Genomic DNA, 22,323 nt, shown 5'->3' with positions numbered 1-22,323 from the left:
TTATTATTTCTCATATAATTAATGTTTCAAAGTGTAACAACTGGCAGGCTCTAGATATTGTTTGAGCTTCCAGGACATGCTGGAGCCCTTTGCATCCCAAATCCACTGAGATCCTCAAGGCTTTCGTGTACTCTGTACAACGTTGTCCTGAAGTTGTTGGTTTTGACCTGATTTACTTATGAATCAACAAAGAGCCGGCCCTCTACTCTGCTGTGGTGAATCTCAAACAGCCACAGAGGTGACAGGCCCTCTGTAAAAGACAACAAGTTGGCGTGTGTGCATGTCTGATTGACATCCATGTTGCACCCGTACGCACAAGTTTCATATGTGTGCAGTAGGTATCCGCTTTCTGATGGCTGCCAGTCAGCTTTGGGTGACTGCCCCAGGGGATTGTGGGAGTGTGTGTTTTGATAGCGTTCATGAGACAGTCGAGCAGGAGAATAGAAAATACGGTCTCATAGGAGTTAACACAGATGCTTACCTGTCAGTATCAGAAAGATGTGTGTGCGTGAGTGTGTGTTTTTATGCATTTGTGTGTCTGTAAAAAGTGAAGTCAGTGATCAGGAACAGCTAGACATATCCTCAAGCGTGCCGAGTGGTCATGCCACCCGATTCTGGACCTGTTCTGGTTGTCTGTGATAAGACGGAGTAAAAAAGAGAGAGAGAGATGAGGTGTGTTCGTAAGATCACTCATCAAAGAGCAGGTCTTCCCAGCAGAGTGCTTGTCTTGAGACGCCGCTTGTATTGATTCTGAATGCGAAAATAACTGTAATGCTAAGCATCTACTTAGACGGGAAATTTAAAGGTCATGTGTTAAAGAGACAGTTCACTCAAAAACTTTTCATTATTCACTCACCCTTATGTGGCTCAAAATGTTCCACAAACGTCATGTGAATGTATAACAACATGGAACGGTGTACAAATAGTGACAGAGCAAGTTTTGAAACAGTGCTCCCATTGTTTCTGAATGTGAAAATAACTAATGTTGCACATCTCCTCACACAGGAGCTCTAAAGGTCAGGTATTGACTAATTGTTGATGTGCTTTTTTACAAACATCTTTTGTTCAGCCCTCATATGACTTCTCAAACATTCTATCACATGAGGTTTCACATATTTATCTGTCTGTGTTTCTCTAGGTTGCCGTGGGAAGCTGTGTGGGTTCGGAGCGGTGTGTGAAAGAGACCCGGCTGACCCCTCTAAAGGAGACTGTGTGTGTAAGAAGACTTTATGTACAACTGTGGTGGCGCCGGTGTGCGGGTCAGACTCCTCCACGTATTCCAATGAGTGTGAGCTGGAGAAAGCCCAATGCATTTCACAGAGACGCATCAAGGTGATGCGCAAAGGCCCATGTGGTAAGTCACATGCACAAACCTGTATGGATTTGTCACCCGTGTGACTGTCCAGATGTTTCGTTTTTATAAAAAACAAAATAAGTTATGTAGCATAATGCCATACCTCATTTTCATGTCAGAAGACTACATTTTCTGCAGTCTGTTACTTCAAATTTTTACTAGTTTGTCCAAACCCTTGCCTCCATATTTCAGCATTTGTAAAGTTGAATCCCCCTGTTATGTGCAAATTTTAGCAATTTAAATGTAGGGTTATATTGACCCCACAAATGTTTTAATATATAATAAATTACTCAAATTGAAATTGTTACTCAAGTAGTTGAAAATTCGTTCTTTCCTAATATTTGAATTAAAATATTTTATATACAGTAATATTAAAAAAATGTATTTTGTATGTATTATGTACATTTAAATGATAATAACATAAATATTTGAAAATAATATTATGTTTTCGGTTATATTATTTTCATATTTTCATATATATTTTTTCAGAAGGCATATAAAAATATATATAATAAATAATAAATATATAGAAAACATAATCATTGCTTTCATATATTTATGTTATTATCATCTTCTATCAGTCACTTTTCAAGACTCAAGGTTTAAAAATATAATTAGATGTCAAAGTTGCTTTAAGTTCAGTTTGACCCCAAACATACCAGGAGGGTTAAATAAGACATGATTCAGGCTTTTTATGGACCGGTTTTACTACGAAGAGACATCTTCGTAAGTTGTATTCACGACATGAGGTTTTATTATGTTTCTCTTTCTGAAATAACAGTATAAATAAGCACTTTTATATTTCGCGCACAAGTTTTCATTTTGAACTATTTTTAATGCATGCTTTAAACAACATTAACCCTCTTTTATCACAGATTACCATATTCATGAATGCTGGCGCGCATAGATCGTCAGATACAGAAATGTGAGATTGTGTGTTTTGTGTTTTCAACACCGTTCATCTTTTACATTCCAATCAATTTCCTACTGTGAATGATAAGTAATGTACGAGATGCGGTCGGTTATTAAACAGGCTCCGTGGCTGCGGGCCGGGCCAGCGTGAGCCGTAAATTACGTGAGCCGGTGGAACACGCCGTACAAAGCTTTCAAAGAGCTCTAATTAGCTACCGCACATGCTGTCGACCAGGAACTGATCAGAGCTGAGGAATGAGAGCTCTGGCCTACCAGTCTCCATTCAAGAACACATAAAGACCACACCATCCCAATGTGTTAAAGCAGTCAAAGTTCTGCTGCACAGCGGGGCATTAATGGCCAGTTGCTACTGTGCTAATGAAATTGACGTGGTGGCTATCGGGGGTTATATATCCCCTGCTCGACCGGGATCAGAGAGCACAGATAACGGACGGATGACGTTTCCCCTGGGAAGCGGGCATGAGATGGTAACTGACTGTGAAGGGTGATGGGTGAGAGACATGTTAGGTAAGAAATAGGAGAGAAATTAATCGGTTATGTTACATAAGTAGCCAGTCACATGTTGGGCTCATTATGAGGCAGGAAGGGAAGTCCTGCCCAATAAGAGCTAAAAGAGCTGTTGGTTTATTCTTGGTGTAATGCATACATTATTTGTGCATGGCAAAGCACGATTTATGATACAGATGTTAGCAAATACACTTGTATTATTTGGCAATGGTATAAAAATGATTTTTGTTGAAGCTGTAGTTGCATGACTTGAATTACTGTAACAGCCTGAGGGCGTTTCCAATATGGCCGCCGCGTGAACTGACTTACACTAGAGGGACTCTGCTTAGTCTCGGGATCGAACAGGGAATTAAAAAAAGAGCCACCGGCTCTCAGCGGGTTCTGCTCCAGTGGCACAGGGTAAGAGGAGAGGCGAAAAGAAAAGAACAGACAGGTGCCCCGTTTAAAAGATGAGCAGGGGAGCGTGGGTGCTCTGATAATATTGAGCTCCAGTGGGTAAACAGAATCTCCAGCAGTTTGTGTGAGTCAGTGAGAGAAAGAAATGGAGTGTGCGTCGAGCTCAGTTCAGGCTGAAACACGTGTGGATTGGCGGCGGTGCGTCGGGTCGGGCCGATTGATCAATGGAGGGATTGATCATATGTGTGCAGAGCACGTCTGGAATTACTGTGATTGCCAGGAGCGGTCTCTTTACTTGCTCCCTTCATCTCCAGCCTGACCCGGCTGATGAAAACCAGTCATGAATGCCCGCAGCACGGAGCAGGTCAAATCTGTGCATCAAATATTCACATCGTAAAGCAGAACTACTACTTACACTCTCCATCGAGGCTGAAACTGTCAGTATCTGTTGTCTAAATGAGATTATTCTGCTCTACAGAAGAGCGGGGGAGGAAAAACTTTAACCTCAGGGTATCATGGGAAGCTGCTTAATGGAGGAATCAATATGTTTGTCCCGTTATTGACGGCTGAAACTGTGTTCCTTCACTAGGGAAGTATGGCTCATTTCTTTCAAATCCTTTACTCGCTGAAACTTCAGGTGTTGAGCTGGTCGGGCACATGTGGACTGTTTCTTTCCGTCAATGCCTTTTTGTCAAGCGGTTATCAGATTGCGAGGCGGCACATGCGTGGTTAATGTCAAAGCCGACGTGCATTCCAGCGCATTGCGGTTGATGTATCCATGAGAGACTGTTTGATTTATGATCTCTCTGAAAACACATCTCAGTCAATAGTAAAGCAACTCTCAAAGTACCGTGGGGATATGCTGTTTGTGCAGTAAATGTGATCCATCGTAGATGACAAAGAAAGAATGTTTTCAAAAATGGTTGATTTAGTATGGTTAATGTAGGTAAAGATTAAACCCAAAGTCTGCTTCGGGTTTAAAGGTTAAAAGCATCATTTATGTGGTAATAGTGGCATTTAATGCTATCAAAAAAACTGGTGTTTTAGCCTCAGATATTTGACATTCTTTACCCTTTAAGTTTTTTTTTGTTGTGTGCAAAATGGCCACTTTGCCTCCTTTATTAGAGACGTGAGTTGCAAACTAACTTTCTGTTTGGCTGATCGTTCTTCATCATAACTTGTTATTCAGGCATAGGGTCCTGGTGATATTTCCACGGCTACTGAGATCTACAGCCACCAACAATGGCAAGTAGCCAGCCCTAACTCGTGCAAATGAGTTTTTCGCTCACCCTGTTCCACCCCCGTGTTGGCGGCCGCACTTGTGCGCAGAGACGCACAACACATTCACCTCACTGCGTGACAGGAGACTCAATTCACACTCATCAGCGCAGGCCCCTCGGCTTACTTATTCCATCTGCAGCATGAACAATGTGGTTCCTCGCTCTCAGACTAAATTTAGCTTAGGTTGCGTCTACTACACAGTCTGGACCTCACCAGCACACAATTATAGCATGATGAGCGAATCGACACTCTCGACTTCAGTAATGGGGTTCTCGAAATGAATTCTGGAAGCAGAAAGTCCCTGATCTCGCGGTATCGATCATAGTCTTTTTCTCAAAGCTCTTTTTTTTCATAACTTTCTCTCCCGGTTGATAAGCCAGTCAGGAAACAGTAACAAATGCGCTGCGGCCCATGCTAACACACTCCAGTCTGATTATGTTGTATTATGTTAAGGGTGTCTATGTCTTCTAATGGCATATATCTTTTTAGGGACATGTATATTGCAAACGTTACCATTGTGCAGGCTTTGAACCAGTCTGTGAAAATATAATTTTGAGATAACAAGCATCAAAGTTTGATTTCAACCATTAATTTCACTATGATTTCAGTCGTTGACATGGTCTTACTCAGTCAATATTAAAGAGATAAGGTTATATCTATACTTTGTGTAGCATGATTTTATGTAGAAAACAGTAAACATTAAAATGCTTAGCTTTGTTATGACAACTGTGTGAGTGACGGCTTAGGTGATTGGCTGAAAACAGGTTGGTGCAGAATTGAATGCTCATGCTAAGAAATAGCTTTTCCATGCTAGAAATAGCTTTTCCACGCACACGTGAATAGTAAAACCAATGAGAACATTAAAAACGTACATACATTTCTATTAGAAATGTATAATATCTTAAAGGGGTCATATGGCGCGAATACGTGTTTTTTTGTGTCTTTGGTGTGTTATAAGTTGCCCATGCATGTATAAGACACATACAATTGAAAAAATTAAAGTGTCGGAACAAAAGATGCATTCTATCTAAAAGCGAATGCTCACCCAGACCTGCCTGAAACGCCTCGTGTAACCACACCCCCACAAATCTACGTCAGTTCGTAGTATGATTTGACTAAATGTATACGCAAGTAGGGTGGGCGTACCTGTCAGTACAATTGCTTTGGAACCTGATGTTCCAAATATGGTAAGAGGCGTTACAGTATTCGACCAATCACTACGCACTGGTTAACTGGCCAATCATAGCACACGTCACTTTTCGGAGCAATGAGCTTTGTAAAAAATCTGCACGTTTCAGAGAGGAGATACAAACATGCACAGTATGTGGAAAATACAGCGTTTTTGAACCTTAAATCGTGTATACACATTGCATTGCATATAAAACAAACGATAATATTCATTTAGCTGTGTCATATGACCCCTTTAATGCAAACTTAAACTTGGGCTTAAGCTTAACAGTTTATATAGCTCAACTGTCTGTGTGGCTTATTGCATACGTCTTGTCTTATAGCAGCGCTGAAAAAACATGCGCACACAAAACACTCGACGTGAATATGAAATCAGGAGTTTTAGTCTCCGTTCAATCACCAGAGCCTTCATTCTGCCATTTATCCCCTGGAGAGTGAGAATACTTCTTATACAAATCTCTTTCTCTCGCTCTTCTACTTAGTGTCTCTGTTCTCTCCCTCGGTGTCCCGTTGAGCTGCCTTTTGAAGGGACGGATGCAGTGTTGAAGCGAGATAAGGCAGATTACAGCAGGACAGGCACATTTTCCACACTCGCGCCTCTAATACCAGCCGGGAGATGCTTTTTACAACTTATTCATCTATTCATGCGTTTGACCTTAGTAATACATTGTCCTTTTTAACCCCTACTTCACTTTAATGTAGTGTTGATGGTGTTACAATAAATAATTGTAATTAAATCGCATATACGTATGTTACAATGTATTTACTGTATCTGTGCAGTACGTTTGCTGTGTCCGTTGTTATGTGAAGGCTGTAGATTGCTTCACGAATTCAACACTTTCAGTAAATCATAAAGACAACTTGAGGAAACAATCACAGCTGATTGTGTGTGATTATATTGTACCTTGGAAAACAACCTTTGAATGTGCTCTAGTATTTAAATATGTGCGCTAGCTGTGCCAGATAATGATTATTGACTGTTTCGTTCAGCTTCCTGTTTGTGTAGTTCACAGCCAGACGTGCCGTCACACACCAGCAGCACAACCACTGCCCTCCTTGTCTTTCTCTGGATAATAAGCTGCTGTTTGTCCTCTTTTGCCCCACCTTTTCTCTTTATCGTTTTCTGTTTTCCTCACAAGACGCTAGTGTTTCTAGACTGGAGCTTTGTTCCAAAACCTAGAGCTGGTCTCACTGCTTACATAGGCAGCTGTCTTTCAAAACTGTTATAGAACCATTTAAATATGTATTAGTATTTTAATACAAATAAAATAATAGAATATTACAGTATTATTATTATTAAAATATATTATTAATAGTGTCATATTTTAAAAACTTCTGCTTTTCAGTATATATACATACACGGAAAAAAATTAAGAGACATTTCCTAAATACAAGTACAAATCAGGCCCGGTACTAGGCTGGCTCGACTGGCGGGGCAATTACATATTCTGGTTGGGCAGATAGATAATCAAAGTTCATTGCGTGCATCAGTTTTACATTTTGCTTTAATTAAATTGACAGATCATTATTTAATATATAATACAAATGAGTATTTAATAATAATTATTATTAAATAATAATATTTTTTTATTATTTTAATCAGCTGGATATTACTTATCAGCTGGACTTATTTTCTTTGCATTCTTTTAGATCTGAAAAAATACAGAGCATATTTTTGTTATTTTGACTTGTTTCTCCAGTTTCATCTTCTGCAAATACATGCAAATAGAAACAATATTTTAATTTGAAATTTGGGAGAAATATTGTTAATAGTTCACAGAATGAAGCAAAAATTACCCTTTTACCTAAACACATACTGTACCTATAAACTGTACATTCAGAAAAACTGAAAATAATTATATAATGGTCTCTTAGTTTTTTCTAATGATGTCTGTTTTTTATGACCGTACATGAAACATTGCGCCTTCTTGTTTTGTGTGCTTTCAATTCAAGCCTGGAGAAGTATGTGCTTAAAATGGCATTTACACTGATCCACACAAACATGCACAAAAACACACTAGTCCACTCAGAGTTCTACGCAGTAATCACAGAACAGAATAGTTGCTCCACATCTGCCCTACCTGTCTCAGGTTAATGCAGGAGAGAGCAGCTCTTCCCATCAGCCAGCGGGGTTCTGATGACAAAGAGATGCTTCAACTGACACCCTCTGGAGCGCTTTACATCTCTTTAAGTGTTTCAATGCTCTCCTGGAACACACAGGTGGAAGAGAGCCCAGCAACTGCGAGAGAGATTTCTTTAAAATACTGTTCTCATTTTCTTTCACATCCCGGTGTCCTTAGAGCAGGCTTGATATAGACGTTAGCCGCACAGTAGCTGAGTCAGATTCACCTCAGCTATTCCAGTGTGTTGTTTGTGCAGTAAAACAAGCTAATAAAAGTTTTACTCATATATTTGCGGTTCCGTGCTGATTTTACAACCGTCTTATTTTGTGGAGTTTTGCTGCTTGGAGTGCATTGTGTCACGGTACGTTCAGCTGCTAAAAATCTTGAAATTTCATTATTGTCTCTTCAGATGGACTAATGTTAACTTGGAGAATGTATGAATACCACCTCATGAGTGTGTGTGTTTTGAATGTGTTGGAGTTGCTTGAAGGAAAAGAAAATGATTAGCGTCAAATGTGCCTGCTGATTGTACTCGGAATGTGTTGGGATTTTTTTATGTTGCTTTTAGCCAAAACAAACATTTCTATTTTCATCATTGCATTTTAGTGTTGCAGTAACAGAGAGCAGTGTGAGAAAAGATCATTATGTAAGCTGTGTGGCCTTAAAAACAAGGTTTGCATGCCCTTTTTTATCATTAACCCCTGACCTCTTGAAAATCCCAAAGCAGCTGTTTTGAATGTGGTGAACTGTATTTATTAGAGAGCCATGCTATTAATTAGTGCCGGTTAATTTTAATGAGCCCCTATCCCTGAGAAATAAAGACTTGCATTGAAGGAGGAACCTGAGCTGTGGGGGTTGGAATTGTTTGACTTGGCCAACTCCTTAGCAATCACATAGAGCACCCTGGTAACTGCACAGCATCATGATAACCACTCACCTTAGCAACCAAATAGCGACACCCTAGAAACCACCCGTGATATATGGCACAAGCAAATATAATATTGTTTTAGTTTTTTTGTGTACCTTTACTTCAGAATATATTTAATATTTTGTATTATTAGTATTTAATAATTATTCTCTTGTTTTCTTCGCTTAAAATCCAAGGTTGCAGGGTTAAAGGGCTAGAACACATTCTATTTGACACACGTTTTAGCCCCCAACAGAAACAAAGATTACATTTGAATTAGCTCAGTTGCTATCTCTTTCTAGCCACACGGACACACGCTTTCTTCTTTCGCATATTGAACGCATGCATGTCGTATTAAATCTTCTCTTAGACTTTGATCTGAAGCTGTTGCTAGGATTTAAGGCATTGCATTGGGTTAAAGCTCAGAAAAGCTCACAAAGGGATAAACCTTGCCCCAATAGACATGTTTGGCAGTGTATTAACACTGAACTAATGTAGTTCTGCTAGCCTAGCCAATGATAGTAGCCCTCTGCCTTCACAGGTCTCAGGTCAGACAAGAATAAAGTGGCTCACCTTTGGAATGCTACAAGGACACATACAAACACGTTGACATCTTCTGTCGGCTATTGTATGAAAGCTAAATGCCCGGCCTTTGAGTTCCACCAGAAAAGCTGTGTATGATCAGTTTTTGTGTCTGATTTTCTTTATTCAAGGGTAATACTGAGGGATGTAAAGAAGGAAGACAGCTGCAGTCAAATAAGCCCTTTGAAGAACTACATCAAAAGAGCGAATTGTCTCGCTGTGCAAGGGATGACAACAGCGGAGGATGTGGGGGGAGGGGGGGCGGGGCGGGGTGGTATGTTGGAGGTCAGCTGTGGTGGTTCACAAAGAGGCTCATCTTTGTTTTTGGGGACTCAAGCTTGATACATTACAGCAACTGTGACAATGAAGGTTGAGGAGAACGGTTATGGGCAGGGGATATGGGAAGGCAGTCTCCTCCTATCAGTGCTCCTTAAAGTAATAGTTCACCCTGAAATACTATCACTTTAAAAAATTAGCATTTACTGTGACATTTACTATGCCTGACTTGTACTTTTTCTTTCCTCAAATGGAAACATAAAGAGATTAAGTAGCTGTTTTCTTCTTACAATGAAAGTGGATGGTGACCAGGGGTGGCTGCAGTCACCATTCATTGTCATTGTATGGACAAAAACGGCTCCTGCCTAAAGCCTTTTATTAAAAAAAAGGTTATTAGAGGGAGTCAATGATGACATATTTACAGTATGTCTACCTCTTTAACACACCCATATACACATTGATTACGCTAGAAAGGGCGCACGGGGGTGTAGTGCGGGCCGGTGCAGGTGAGCGATCCCGGCAGGATCACGTAGCGGCAGCTGACAGCTCCCCGCGCACACTACGCATTAATACATCCAGCACTAACACATTATCACAGCACTGTCAGAGAAGCAGATCAGTAATTCTCTCTCTGCCTCGCTTCCCCCTCACTTCCTCTTAGCCTGTTTGCGGCTTTTCCTCAGCTTATTAGTCTGTGTAAAGTCTAGATAGAGCTCCTATTATTTCCCTGCTTTCTCCATGCCTCCCATTTCTCATAGTCCTAAAACCTCAGAGCTGAGAAGAATGGTTTAATTGGCTGTGGGAGACATTTCCAATTCATAAATACGCAACCAAACCCGCTCTTCCTTAGGATGCTGTATTTTCACCCCTGAAAATAAATACTAAAGCATGAGAAGGGAACAGCTCGACCCCAGAGGTTCGGAGCTGCTCGGCTTGTTAGGCTAGTCACATTCTTGCAGGCAATTTGCCTGCTTGTGTGAGACTGAGAGGAAGGCTTATCTGTGCTAACACGGCGGAGAGCTGCGTATGCACCTCATACAGGAGAGCATTTTACAGTCTATTCAAAGCTCCGCCTCCTTGATGCTCATTAACTTTCTATGACAGTAGGTGGAACAATGTTGTTGTGTTTTTTTAATGAGTTCACAGAAGCAAAAAACTGTTTATCGCAGCACACCTCTTGACGTAGCTCATCGGTCTTGAATGTGTACTTCCTGTCCAACACGAGCTTCTTCTGCAGCAGATGTCTGACAGAAACATCAGTACTGATTTAGAGAGCCGCTTTGAATCGGACGGATGAAATCAAACATCTCAGGCTGTTGGGGATGAAGCCGATCCATTGAAATAAAAGTAATCAGTCCAAGCTGTGTTGTCATTAGTTATGACGGTGAGGAAGAGGAGAGACTTGCCGGAATGTGTCAGCCCATCCCAAGGGCCATCACAGACTGAACAGACTCGTTTGTCTTCGTAGTGAAAAAATTACAGCATATGACACTTTCCATGAATAGGAAGCAAAATAGGGCCTGAAACTCTTATAAATGGAAGTAATTTTTATAAAATGGTCGGTGAAAGGAGAATCGTAACCTTCGTAAAATATTGACTGTCAACCTCAGAAGGTCAAGCTAAATATTATATGAGCTGTTTTTTTTATCTGAGCTGAATTTTCTATTCATTTTATATGAGGTTTGGATTTATGCAGTCGCAGCTGTGTACAATATGTTAGACACTGAATATTATGTTTTTGATAAGTTAATCATTAAAAAGTTGTTTACGTCAATGAATTGAATATCAGTTTAAAATGGTCTCGGAGTGATATTGCACCTCAGTGTAAATTGCCCCTCTGGTCATCATCAAAAATAAATAAAAACATACAACAATCGCTACTAATAATAAAATAAACACAATATATTAAAGACAGCCTTGCTAAAATAGTTAAACACTGCATTTCTCTGTAAATGTATACAACAAATTCAAAGTCATTTATTGCACTGCTGTTAATCGCTCAATTTTGACAGTATGGCGCTCGATTTGTGAAGGAATTAATTGGAAGCATTTGCTCACCTTCACTCAAAATGCCTCAGTTAAGGAACAATTTTATATTCCTATTAATTGTATATTTCTATCAGTTAGATGTTCATTATACTTATAAAATGTACTCAACTGGTGCCACAATTTTGAAAAATGATCTTATTCACAAAAAATGCATTTAACAACAGTGCCCCATTGTGCTTTTTTAAGCATACATTTTTTATTACCAACCAACACAGTTGCCACGTGTTTGTTATTTTGCGGTTCAAAAAACTGTCCAACTTTCTAACATACAAATTATAGTACCGTTGTTTCTACATTTTGTAAAAACATTACAACATATGCAATTCATTGATAACCTTCTCCAGATGATCCTTGCTGTTTTGTTTGGGCAAATAAGGTAAATAACCATTAGAAATACCCTAGTAATGTTACCCTAGTTAAATATTCATGATATGCGTTTGTTTTTGTTTTACTCTGCTGTACAAATCTACTTTTAGACAAAAATACTATTACTGTAAAGTAACAGTCAGTTGTTTTCCATCACAACACTTACAAAATAATTCATGTGGTGTGCTTTAATCTGTATTCCATATGTGATCCAAAAATCAAAATAGAGAAAATAGAGAGAGGTCTTTCTTTACAGCCTATAGAAGCCAACACATTTTATTTTCCAATACAAATTTAAAACCAGTATATTTGCTATTATAACTTTTCATTTCAGTGCTCCTCTATTTACAGATATTGATATGATTAAAACTGTGTACTGTACTTTTCATGCTTCTGTACTCTTCTTGCTTGGTTAATAGTTTCTTAGCAGTTTATCTAGCATACATTATAGTTCTCACAACAAAGACACCAACAATGTACTGTATTTGTTAAAAGTTCTGTATACAATATCTGTTGGCTTCAGCATCACTTAAAGGTGTAAAAAACGCTGCCTGCTGAATTTTGTCTGCAGTATCGAGTTGTGTGTAAGCACATCCTCCACAAAGACGTTCACAATGAGATTTTAGAAACTCGAGTGGTTGGTTAGTGGGCACAGGCTGGTGAAGTGCGAGGTTCAGACATGCAAAGACGAGGGAGGCGCAGTAGTCTTTTTTTAGCGAGGAAGTAACGCAGAATGAGCGCTTTGATCACACGGCACACGAAAGTGCCGCTGATCTCATCCTTGCGATGCCGTTTGCCAGGTTTATCACATGCGTATGACTGGGTTTGCGAGTGTGCGTCACCACGCTGAAAAAGTGGAGCGAGGTCCTTGGGGAGATACAGAAAACCTTTAATTAAACGAGTGGATTCTCTTAACAGATTTGCATAAAGTTAAACCCACAAATGATGCGGGGAGACCGTAGGCTGATGTGACGTGACGGCGAGGTGAAAACGGGGACAAAGAGAATGAAAATGAATCGGAGCGGATGGTGTGGGGGACCGTCGGAAATTAAACTAGCTTGAAATTCATGCTTCAGCGTGTCTGTGTTTATCAATGCCTCATAAATATGTATAATCTCAATAATTATAATCGGATGGCTCCTGTGAGCATCAGGTATCGAATACAAAAAACGTATTTATTTCGGTTAAATCGCTCTGACGTTCGAAAATCAAAACTTCAACCCTCCTCATTTGTGCAGAATTTAAGTGGTGAAATGTTTAATGTGAAATAGACAAAGTCTTTGTCAAAAAGTGGTTTTCTTATTCTCAGCATGAAAAAAGCTGATTAGGTCCCTCCAGCTTTGGAAGAGTACGCTGAAACATAGCAATTGAGAGTGGTTTGTGAATGCAAAGCTTGCTTGAAATGGTCCGTGGTGAATTAGAGTGACTTGTTTGTACACCCACCCAGCTGTGACCGAAATTCAAGTCTGTGGCGATGAGCTGTTCTTCAGCCTGGGTTAAGTCACTTTACTCCGCCATCTGTCCTGACATGGGGCAGGTTTGAACTGTGTGGAGGTGCAGGAGGACCATGTCTTACTATAACCCACTTTTATCTCAGTAATGGGGTTTGTGTTTGAAGATCACCCTAGGCTGAATGTCAAATTTTATGGTGTCATTTAACCTTCTTTTCATCTAATTTCTTTTGTTTCTCAGCTGTGAAGGACCCATGCAGCGATGTGACATGCAGCTTCGGCAGCACCTGCATCCAGTCATCGGATGGCATGTCAGCCAAGTGCATGTGTCCTTTGAGTTGCGAGAACGTCCCCAAGCAAGTGGTGTGTGGCAGCGACGGTCTGGACTACCAAAGCGAATGTGAACTCAACATGAAAGCTTGTGCCACCCAGAAGAACATCCGCGTGCATCACCAGGGCCGCTGCGGTGAGTCTTTATAGAGTCATTATTGTTTCAGTATCACTTTGCATTCTTTCTGTCATTACATCGCAACTCATTTTAAAGTGACAGTAGAGTGGTTAGCTGTTTTAATTTTTTGAATATAATTTTGGATCTGCTAATTTTTGAATGCCTTGTTAACGAATATCGTGGATGAATTTGAACAAAAATAAAAGATGAAATTCAACAGATCAATTATTCTAAAGTGAGCTCCTGGCCTACTGTCTTGACGTGCTAACTGTCTGGATTTCTGAGTTCTGCTGCTTCTTTGATTAAATCCTGACTGTTTCATGTTAGTGGGGAGTTTGAGTCACAGGCACAGAGACCGTTCATGAAAAGCCCCCTGCCCACCCTGGACTGCCTAATGCCATTTCCTTTCCACGCTGATGAGCTGATGAGCTGTCAGGTTCCTTTCTCGGCTTATCCTGCCCCCTCTGACATTTTGGAAGGGCTTTTTTGATCTCCAATATTCGGCTGTATCCATGATGGAGACTAGACACGTTCTCATTTTTATGAAAATGCTGTAAAGCGCCCTTCTCACTGGCGAGAGTTGCGGAAAGTCTGGTTTTAGGCCACGTTTACACGATGAAAAACGGAAAAGTTTTTCCGTTGCGTTTTTGAAAAGCTTCACGTACACATGACAGCGTTATCAAAACGGTCTGCATTTACACGGATCCAGGAAAACGGATAAAAACGCTATAGTATGCACGCCAGGCCAGTGGATGGTGATGTTGTTGTGTAAAGAAACAGGATGTGCCTTGACACATACACATGCACAGTTATAAGCCAAAAGTTCTTTTTAATACCGTTGGTCGAAGTATATGTGTGTTTAAAGTCTGGCGAATGTAATAGTGTGTCTCCGCTGGTCTTGTGGGCAGCAAATCCACATTTTGCTGGGGCAACGTTAATACATAGTCGAGCAGCGAGAGCTCACAGTACGGGAAGCCGCTACATTGTTTTAGCTATACTCGCTTGACTGAGAGCGTATTACGCATGCACGTGACGTCATTGTTTTCAGAAAGTTCCGTCTTGCAGTTTACATGGAAACGAAAACGGCAGCGTTTTCAAAAAGTTGCACTTTGAGAGCTGTTTTACATGCAGAATTTCAATAGAAAACCTGTGTCTTAATTGCAAACCAGTTTAGCCAGAGTAATTAAATTGAGTAATTGTAATATTAAATTGGTTGATGTAATTAAAGCAATAAGCAAATTACATACATCTCATATTTTGTAAACAATTTTGATATGATCTAATGTAGTGTTAAAACAAGTTCATCAGTTTGTCAGTTTGTTCCTCCACAGTATTCACAACTTCTACCAAACTTTCTGGAAGCTTTTGTCTGGTGTGAGGTGTCTGACATTGCGGTGTTTCTTGCGGCAGAGAGAGGCAAACAGACTCAGGGGGAAGTCGACATTATAAATGATGTCTCCCTGTGAGGCAGGGCAGGATGAATGCTGTCGGGTCCTAGTGGACGTGTGGAGTGTGTCTCTCACTTAAAACTCTTGGGAGCACAAAGCATCAGCGAGTACAGCAAGTGACTCTAAATCTAACTTAAGTACACCATCCTAGTGATCGCTCTCTGATTCAGTCATGCACATACAGTTAACTGCATGTTAGCGGACAATTTTAAAAGGATGTTTGACATGCTGCACAACACTGACCACTGTTATAACAGCATTTAGCTATTTCTTATATCATTCCTTTATTTTGCCTGTGGCTTTTATGACCTCCTATTAATTAAAGAGCATCTATTAGGATTTTTTTGGTTTTCTTTAGATGTGCACCCCCGTAAACAGCTTGGTATTCTTTCCAACAGAAAATACTTTTTTGTTTGGTTTGTAGTCCTGCCGTTATTTTGTGACATCATTTGTCACTATGTCACACATTTGCATAATTTCCACTTAGCAGATAGTTTGACTTTCACTTAAACAAAGCCAGAGCTGGGGCAAGGGGCAAGATACTGTTTTGGTTTGACCAATCACAAGTGAGTAAGCCAGATGACCAATCAGAGCAGATTGGATGTTTCAGAAGCATTATTTTAAAGAGACAGAAGGTTTCAGACAGAAGGTGAAAAAAGTGATGCATAAATCTACAGTATTCGAAGAGTGTTTTTTTTAATTATAAATAATGTAAGTTCTAGCAGACCCAAAAAAATCATAATTTGAACCTGACAAACTATTTGTGACCCTGGACCACAAAACCAGCCATAAGTAGCACGGATATATTTATAGCAATAGCCAAAAATACATTGTAATGTCAAAATGATCGATTTTTCTTTTATGCTAAAAAAATCATTAGGATATTAAGTAAAGATCATGTTCCGTGAAGATATTCTGTAAATTTCCTACTGTAAATATATCACAACTTTAATTTTTGTGAGTGGATACAGCAAAATAGCAAAAAAATGGCAGGAAGTTCTGCTACATCGCCTTGATGTACAGCTTTAAAACGATTTTATCAATATTTAAATATTTATTTTCTATATATTTGCACCCTCAGATTCCAGAATTTCAAATAGTTGTAGTCGGCCAAATATTGTCCTATCCTAACAAAACATACATCAATGAAAACATCATTATGTATAAATTTCAACTGATTTATGGGGGATTTTTGTGATATTTATACTTTAAAAAATATATTTGTACTGTAGACTATTTTAAACAAACCCTCTTTTTAATGTAACATGTTGCTTTGTATAATTATTATATGTAATAATATATATACAGTATATTACTATAATAATATATTACTGCGTATTTACGTTTTTGAAAAATGTAATTTTGTTACTTTTCTCATCAAGTGTTGACAGTTTTACATCTAACTTTTATCATTTTACACATGAAATAAGACATGTTTTAGCCCCTTTGTGGGGCTTCACACTATTGGCTGACTATTTTAGATAACACAGCCAATAATAAGGGCTGTGTATTGGCAAGTGCCTCCCGAAACAATACATATCACGATAGATGGGTCACGATACAATATATTGGTATGTATTGTGATACGATACACATTTGCGATATATTTCAATACTTTAAATAGAAAATGTAAAAAGTAGAGCTAGAAATACAACATGCTGTGCACCACCAGGGGTTTTCTGTAAGGATAAGTGTAAAAACATCCCTTACCTCTGCAGAGTGGCCATGATGTGAAATGCATGGACCTTTAGATCAGAGGTTTGGGTTCTCAAACTGTGGGTTACGCCCCTCAAGTGGGTATCAGAGGGGAATAAGGTGGCTCACGCAAGTCACTTGGCTGTTGTGATGCATTACAGTTAAACACTGAGCATGGGCAGTAAATGAGCTGGTGTCACATCCGTGAAAGCACAATAAATGTCATTGTTACTTTTCTTAATAAACTTTTTGTCTAATGCACTGCAGTAGCCAAGTGACTTGTGTCATGACTTGCGAAGCCTACAAACAGCATTATTTTATATAACTCATGCCTTATTTTGAAAACCAAAGCACAGCCACACATCAGCTCTGAGAGCTAGAAGCGTTCTTATATTTTTCGATATGCTCACTTCCACTTACTTTAGGCCGTATGTATATGACATGATTAAAAAATAAAGATCGATAGTAGAGGTATCACTACACTGCAAAAACTGATGTGTTAAAAAACAACACACATCACTGTGTTAATAGTATAATGACACATGCTGTGTAGAGTTCTACACACATAGTGTGCATTTTATTAAAAAAATACCCCTGGAAAGATTAACACAGTAAATGTGTTATCTCCTGAAGGGAGGGCGCAATTTTAAAACTAAAAATACTTTACATGGTAACACATTAATTGCTTAAAAACACACATTTGTGTGTTAAATTATCTGACACAATTTGTGTGTTAAAATGGCTTGCAAACATATTGTGTTAAATTTGACAGAACATGTGTTATCCCTGAACACACTTTTTGCAGTGTATCGATACACTATTGAAAAAAAAAAAATTGCGATAGATACTAGTATCGATATTTTTGCACAGCCCTACCAATAATAGAATAACGAAACAAATGAATACGGTTGTACATCAGGACACCTATTTCAAGGCACACTCAGGCACCTCTTTAGCCAGCTCTGTGTATACATTCATCCCCACAAACCTGTTTTCTTCCAGCACATGCATTAAGGTCTTGGCCAGAGACTGTCAGGCACACAGATCCAGAGGTTACACTAATGGAGGGGTCTCGTGCACACTCTGGGGTGGAGCAGGGCTCAGTGTGTCTGGCTAATTACAGCCATCACTGCATGACACTGTTGGACAGCCATACACACAATGCTGGCTGTAGCCGGCCTCTTAATGGGAGCTAATGGTTTCTCCAGTGGTAATGGCTGGCTTGTGGGGCGAGATGCTGTTGGAGTCACTACCCGCATTGTACTGGACCCTTTTGGTCGGGTTCGATATTCTCCTCCTGTGAGAGCCATACTGTTATTGTGTTAGTATATCCCTGACCTGGCATCACCACTTTCTGTCATCCAGGCTCTGCATTACTGCTGGGTTCTTTGCGCTTTTATGTCCAGGCCTGTCTTTTTGTTTTTAATTCAGAGCTTTAGAATTATTGAGCTTGGTGTGTGTGTGCGTGCGTGTATGTGTGTGTTTGCTTTTTATGATGTCTTTCTATCTCTGTTGCTTTGTCTTCATTTCCCGCTTATTTTTGTTCCCTGCTCCTTTCTCTCTTTATTCACTTGTGTTTCTTCCTCTCCTCTTCGTCTTCGTCTTTGTTTTGTTTATGTGTTTTGTCTTTACGCTAGTCTTTCTTGTCTAATTTCCTCAGTCCGCTCTCAGCGCCTCTCGGTTTTTGCTCTCTCTCCGTGCGCTTCTTTCTCTTCTATGATTGCGTGACTTGCTCACGGCTTGGCATTGTCTTAGCGCGACACCGGCTGATAAGTCCTTTGTGTCGTTTTGTTTCTGAAAAGTGTGGAGGCAGGAGAAACTGTCACACTTATTTCTATAGCCATCATGGCATTTCTATTACAAATATGTGGGATCTTGCCAGGGCCGGGCCCCAAAGCCCCCCGAGGACCCTGTAGACCCATCAGCTCTCACCCACACATCACTCCTCTCCCATCAGCTGTCACCCTTATCTTTTCATACTTCACTGTTTCAGCTCAATAAATGACATGCTTTTGACAACAGCTCCATCAATGGTGGCTTGAAGATGCTTTCAGAAGAGGAGAACAACCTACTCTTAAAAGTTTGTAAAAGCCGTTCTTAATGGGCTTTGAAACATGGTTGCTGATTTGGAGCTGCAACCGGTTAACATAATGGAAGAACAACCATTAGTTTAAACTGGATTTTATTTTGTCTCAATTTTTACTTGACTTTTGGCAAAAATAAATGTTTTAGCTGAGTTGTTATTTTGTGTACAGTTTATTTTAAGGGACGGTTCACCAAAAAAACAACTGTCATCATTTACTCACCCTCGAGTTGTTCCAAATCTGTATACATTTCTTTGTTCAGATGAACACTGAGAAAGATATTTGGAAGAATGCTTGTAACCAAACAGTTCTTGGCCATCATTGACTACCATAGGAAAAATGACAATGATAGTCATGTGCCCCTGAACTGTTTCCTTTCCTACATTCTTCAAAATATCTTCCTTTAAATAAATTTATAAAGCAGTTTTTCCTACTATGGTAGTCAATGGTGGCCAAGAACTGTTTAGTTACAAGCATTCTTCCAAATATCTTTCTCTATGTTCGTCAAAACAAATAAATTCATACAGGTTTGGAACAACAATAAGGGTGAGCAAATGATGACAGAACTTTTATTTTTGGGTGAACTGTCCCTTTAAATCTTTTGAGATTTTTGCATACTAATTGTTCATATGGAAACATGTAACTTAAACGTTTCTAATTAAAATGTTTTGCTACAGTTAATGTAACTACACCACGTTAATTGTGATTATTAACATCTGATTTTCTTTTATCCCAGACCCTTGCAGTGTCAACCTGAACAGCGGGAGCGTGGCCTGCCGGGTAGACCCCAAGACCTATAAATCGTTCACCTTTGCGCCAGCCGAGTCCTGCCCGCCCGAAAGCACGCCCATCTGCGCTAGCAACGGCCAGACCTACAAAAGCGAATGCCACATGGATAAGACGGCCAAGCAGAACAACCTAAAGCTCAAGAAGGTCTCCTCAGGCAGGTGCAAAGAGGAAGGTGAGTTTCACTCAAAACGGGGATGGCACCGGCTCCCGGGAGCTCATGCTTGCGTCTGATAAAGGAGCCCTGCGGCCGCTTTTGATTTATTTTGTCACGGCTGTGGTGCGGAGGCTCAGGACAAATTAAGTCGGGTTAGTAGTACTGTCGTGTTTGCACGATACCAATCTCCACAAATCCAATTTGCCTGTCGGGCTCTGGCAGGTGTATTGTGGCAGGACTGTATCTTCGCGGGTGATGAAAAGATCGTCTCTGCCTCGCTCTGAAGCCCTGTGGCAAAGTGCGGAGAGTGCGTGTTTGGCTGTGATAGTGCGTGTACGGTGGCTTAATACGCATGTGTGCGAACGCCGTTTGTGCCTTGAGCGATTGCGGCGGTGTTTGTGGTCCCAGCACAGAGCAACAGTGTGTGTGTCTGCGCGTTTGTGTGTGGGTGTAACTCAAGACGTGATAGCAGCTGTCTCAAATGAATATCCTACAGTATGAGATTTCCAGATTTGCTGCTAACATGTGTTCAGGATACAGTAAATCAGTAACTCCTCCCACTGAACGACTGCCGTCCCTGTGTTGCATGTGTATGTGGGTAGTTTTAGACGCATTCACTTTATAATCAACATGAAACCAAACCTAACCCTGTTTGCTTTCCGAAAGGGATAGTTCACCCAAAAATGCAAATTCTGTCATTATTTACTCATCCTCTTGTCATTTCAAACTTTCTTTCTTCTGCAGAACACAAAAGAAGATATTTTGAAGAATGTTGGTAACCGAACAATGGCGTACCCATTCACTTCTATTGTACGGACACAAAACCAATGCAAGTCAATGGGTACCACCGTTGTTTACGCTACCAACATTCTTCAAAATATCTTCGTTTGTGTTCTGCAGAAAAAAGAAAGTAATACAGGTTTAAAATGACAAGAGGGTGAGTAAATGATGATAGAATTTGCATTTTTGGGTGAACCATCCCTTTAATACACCTTCTTGGTGTTGTTGTAGATGATTCATTAGTGTACATCTTTCCAAAATATTGTCTTTATAACCTTCTGTCCAAATAAAATAAATTGCTTTGCTAGAAACATTCATTTATATAATGTCTTTATATGCAGCAGTCACCTGCACATTTACAGTAGGTCTGGCTTCATTCTGGCTCCATTCGGCTGAAATTTTAATTTAATGTTGACATTAAAGATGAAACTCTTAACTTGTCAAAAGTGGACAAAAATTAGTTATTAGCAAGTACCTAAAATGTTGTCCCGATTCACAATGCTAAGCTTATAATAATGATTTATTAGTTGAGCTGTTCCACACAATTGTGGGAAATGTCGATTTGGGATAATTTAAGCACATAAATAAGAGTTTATTTCAGTTTTATGTTTCAAAACACAGATGGCGATAAAGAGGCGAAAGTTACCAAATGCAGCTTTAAAATAAAATCTGAAGTTCATTTGACTTCCATTCTTTTGTCCTGTGAGACCGCTCACATCAGTATGTATGTCACATTTTTAAAAAACATGTCGGATAATGCAATCAAACGTAAATCAAGCTCAGATTGTACAATGACATAATGGGTCTCTTAATTTTCTCGAACAAATGAAAGGCTGCTGTGATTATACGCCGCCACGGCCCGTCTGTGACAGCTTAACACAACTATGGGTGGAAAAAACACCCCAAATCAATCTGAATGGAATTAGATAATTGATTAAATAATCAGGCATGGTAATTAATTCAAAACCCCTGAGTGAGTCGATATCCCACGTCTGATCGAGTGAAAGAGAGAGAGAGATGTCTCCAGTCAGTGTCGATTAGCACAAGGACAGTTACTATCGTTCGTCATGTTGTTGAAGCATGTATACGTGTGTTTCTTTCCTCCAGGGGGATGCCCGTCTTGTAAGTTCAACGCAGTGTGTTTGCATGAAAACGGAGAGTTTCGGTGTTCCTGTGACCCCATACAATGTGATGGAACGTACAGGCCGCTGTGCGGAGAGGACGGCAAGACCTACATCAACGACTGTGAGAGGAAACTCGAAGAGTGCCGGACGAAGACGGACATTCCCGTTAAACAACTAGGGCCTTGTGGTGAGTGCGGAACTGTGGAGAATTGTGGGATTGTTCTTCTCCACCGTACAGGTGTTTCATGTTTCTGAAGTGTGTCTCAGGAATTCTGTGTGATGGACAGTGTTGAGGAGAACAATTCTCTATAAACTACAGTACATTTGTCAGTAACGTTAAGTTTTTAATGTGACATTTGCACATGCAGGTTCTGGTCCGATTAGGATT

General features: G+C 39.9%; 1 protein-coding gene across 11 annotated transcripts in view; it reads left to right on the top strand.

Moving 5' to 3' along the window:
- agrn (agrin) overlaps positions 1-22,323 on the top strand; it is a 212,269-nt gene that overhangs the window by 111,562 nt on the left and 78,384 nt on the right. For all 11 annotated transcript variants that reach the window (XM_057319904.1, XM_057319910.1, XM_057319903.1 and 8 more), the window contains 4 exons: positions 1,139-1,354; positions 13,655-13,879; positions 19,825-20,049; positions 21,919-22,122. In XM_057319904.1, coding sequence (XP_057175887.1) covers positions 1,139-1,354; positions 13,655-13,879; positions 19,825-20,049; positions 21,919-22,122 — 870 coding nt within the window. The remainder of the gene's footprint in view (positions 1-1,138; positions 1,355-13,654; positions 13,880-19,824; positions 20,050-21,918; positions 22,123-22,323) is intronic.

The sequence above is a fragment of the Triplophysa rosa genome, linkage group LG21, assembly GCF_024868665.1.
Source record: "Triplophysa rosa linkage group LG21, Trosa_1v2, whole genome shotgun sequence".
Classification (NCBI taxonomy): domain Eukaryota; kingdom Metazoa; phylum Chordata; class Actinopteri; order Cypriniformes; family Nemacheilidae; genus Triplophysa; species Triplophysa rosa.
This window is presented reverse-complemented; position numbering and strand designations above follow the sequence as displayed.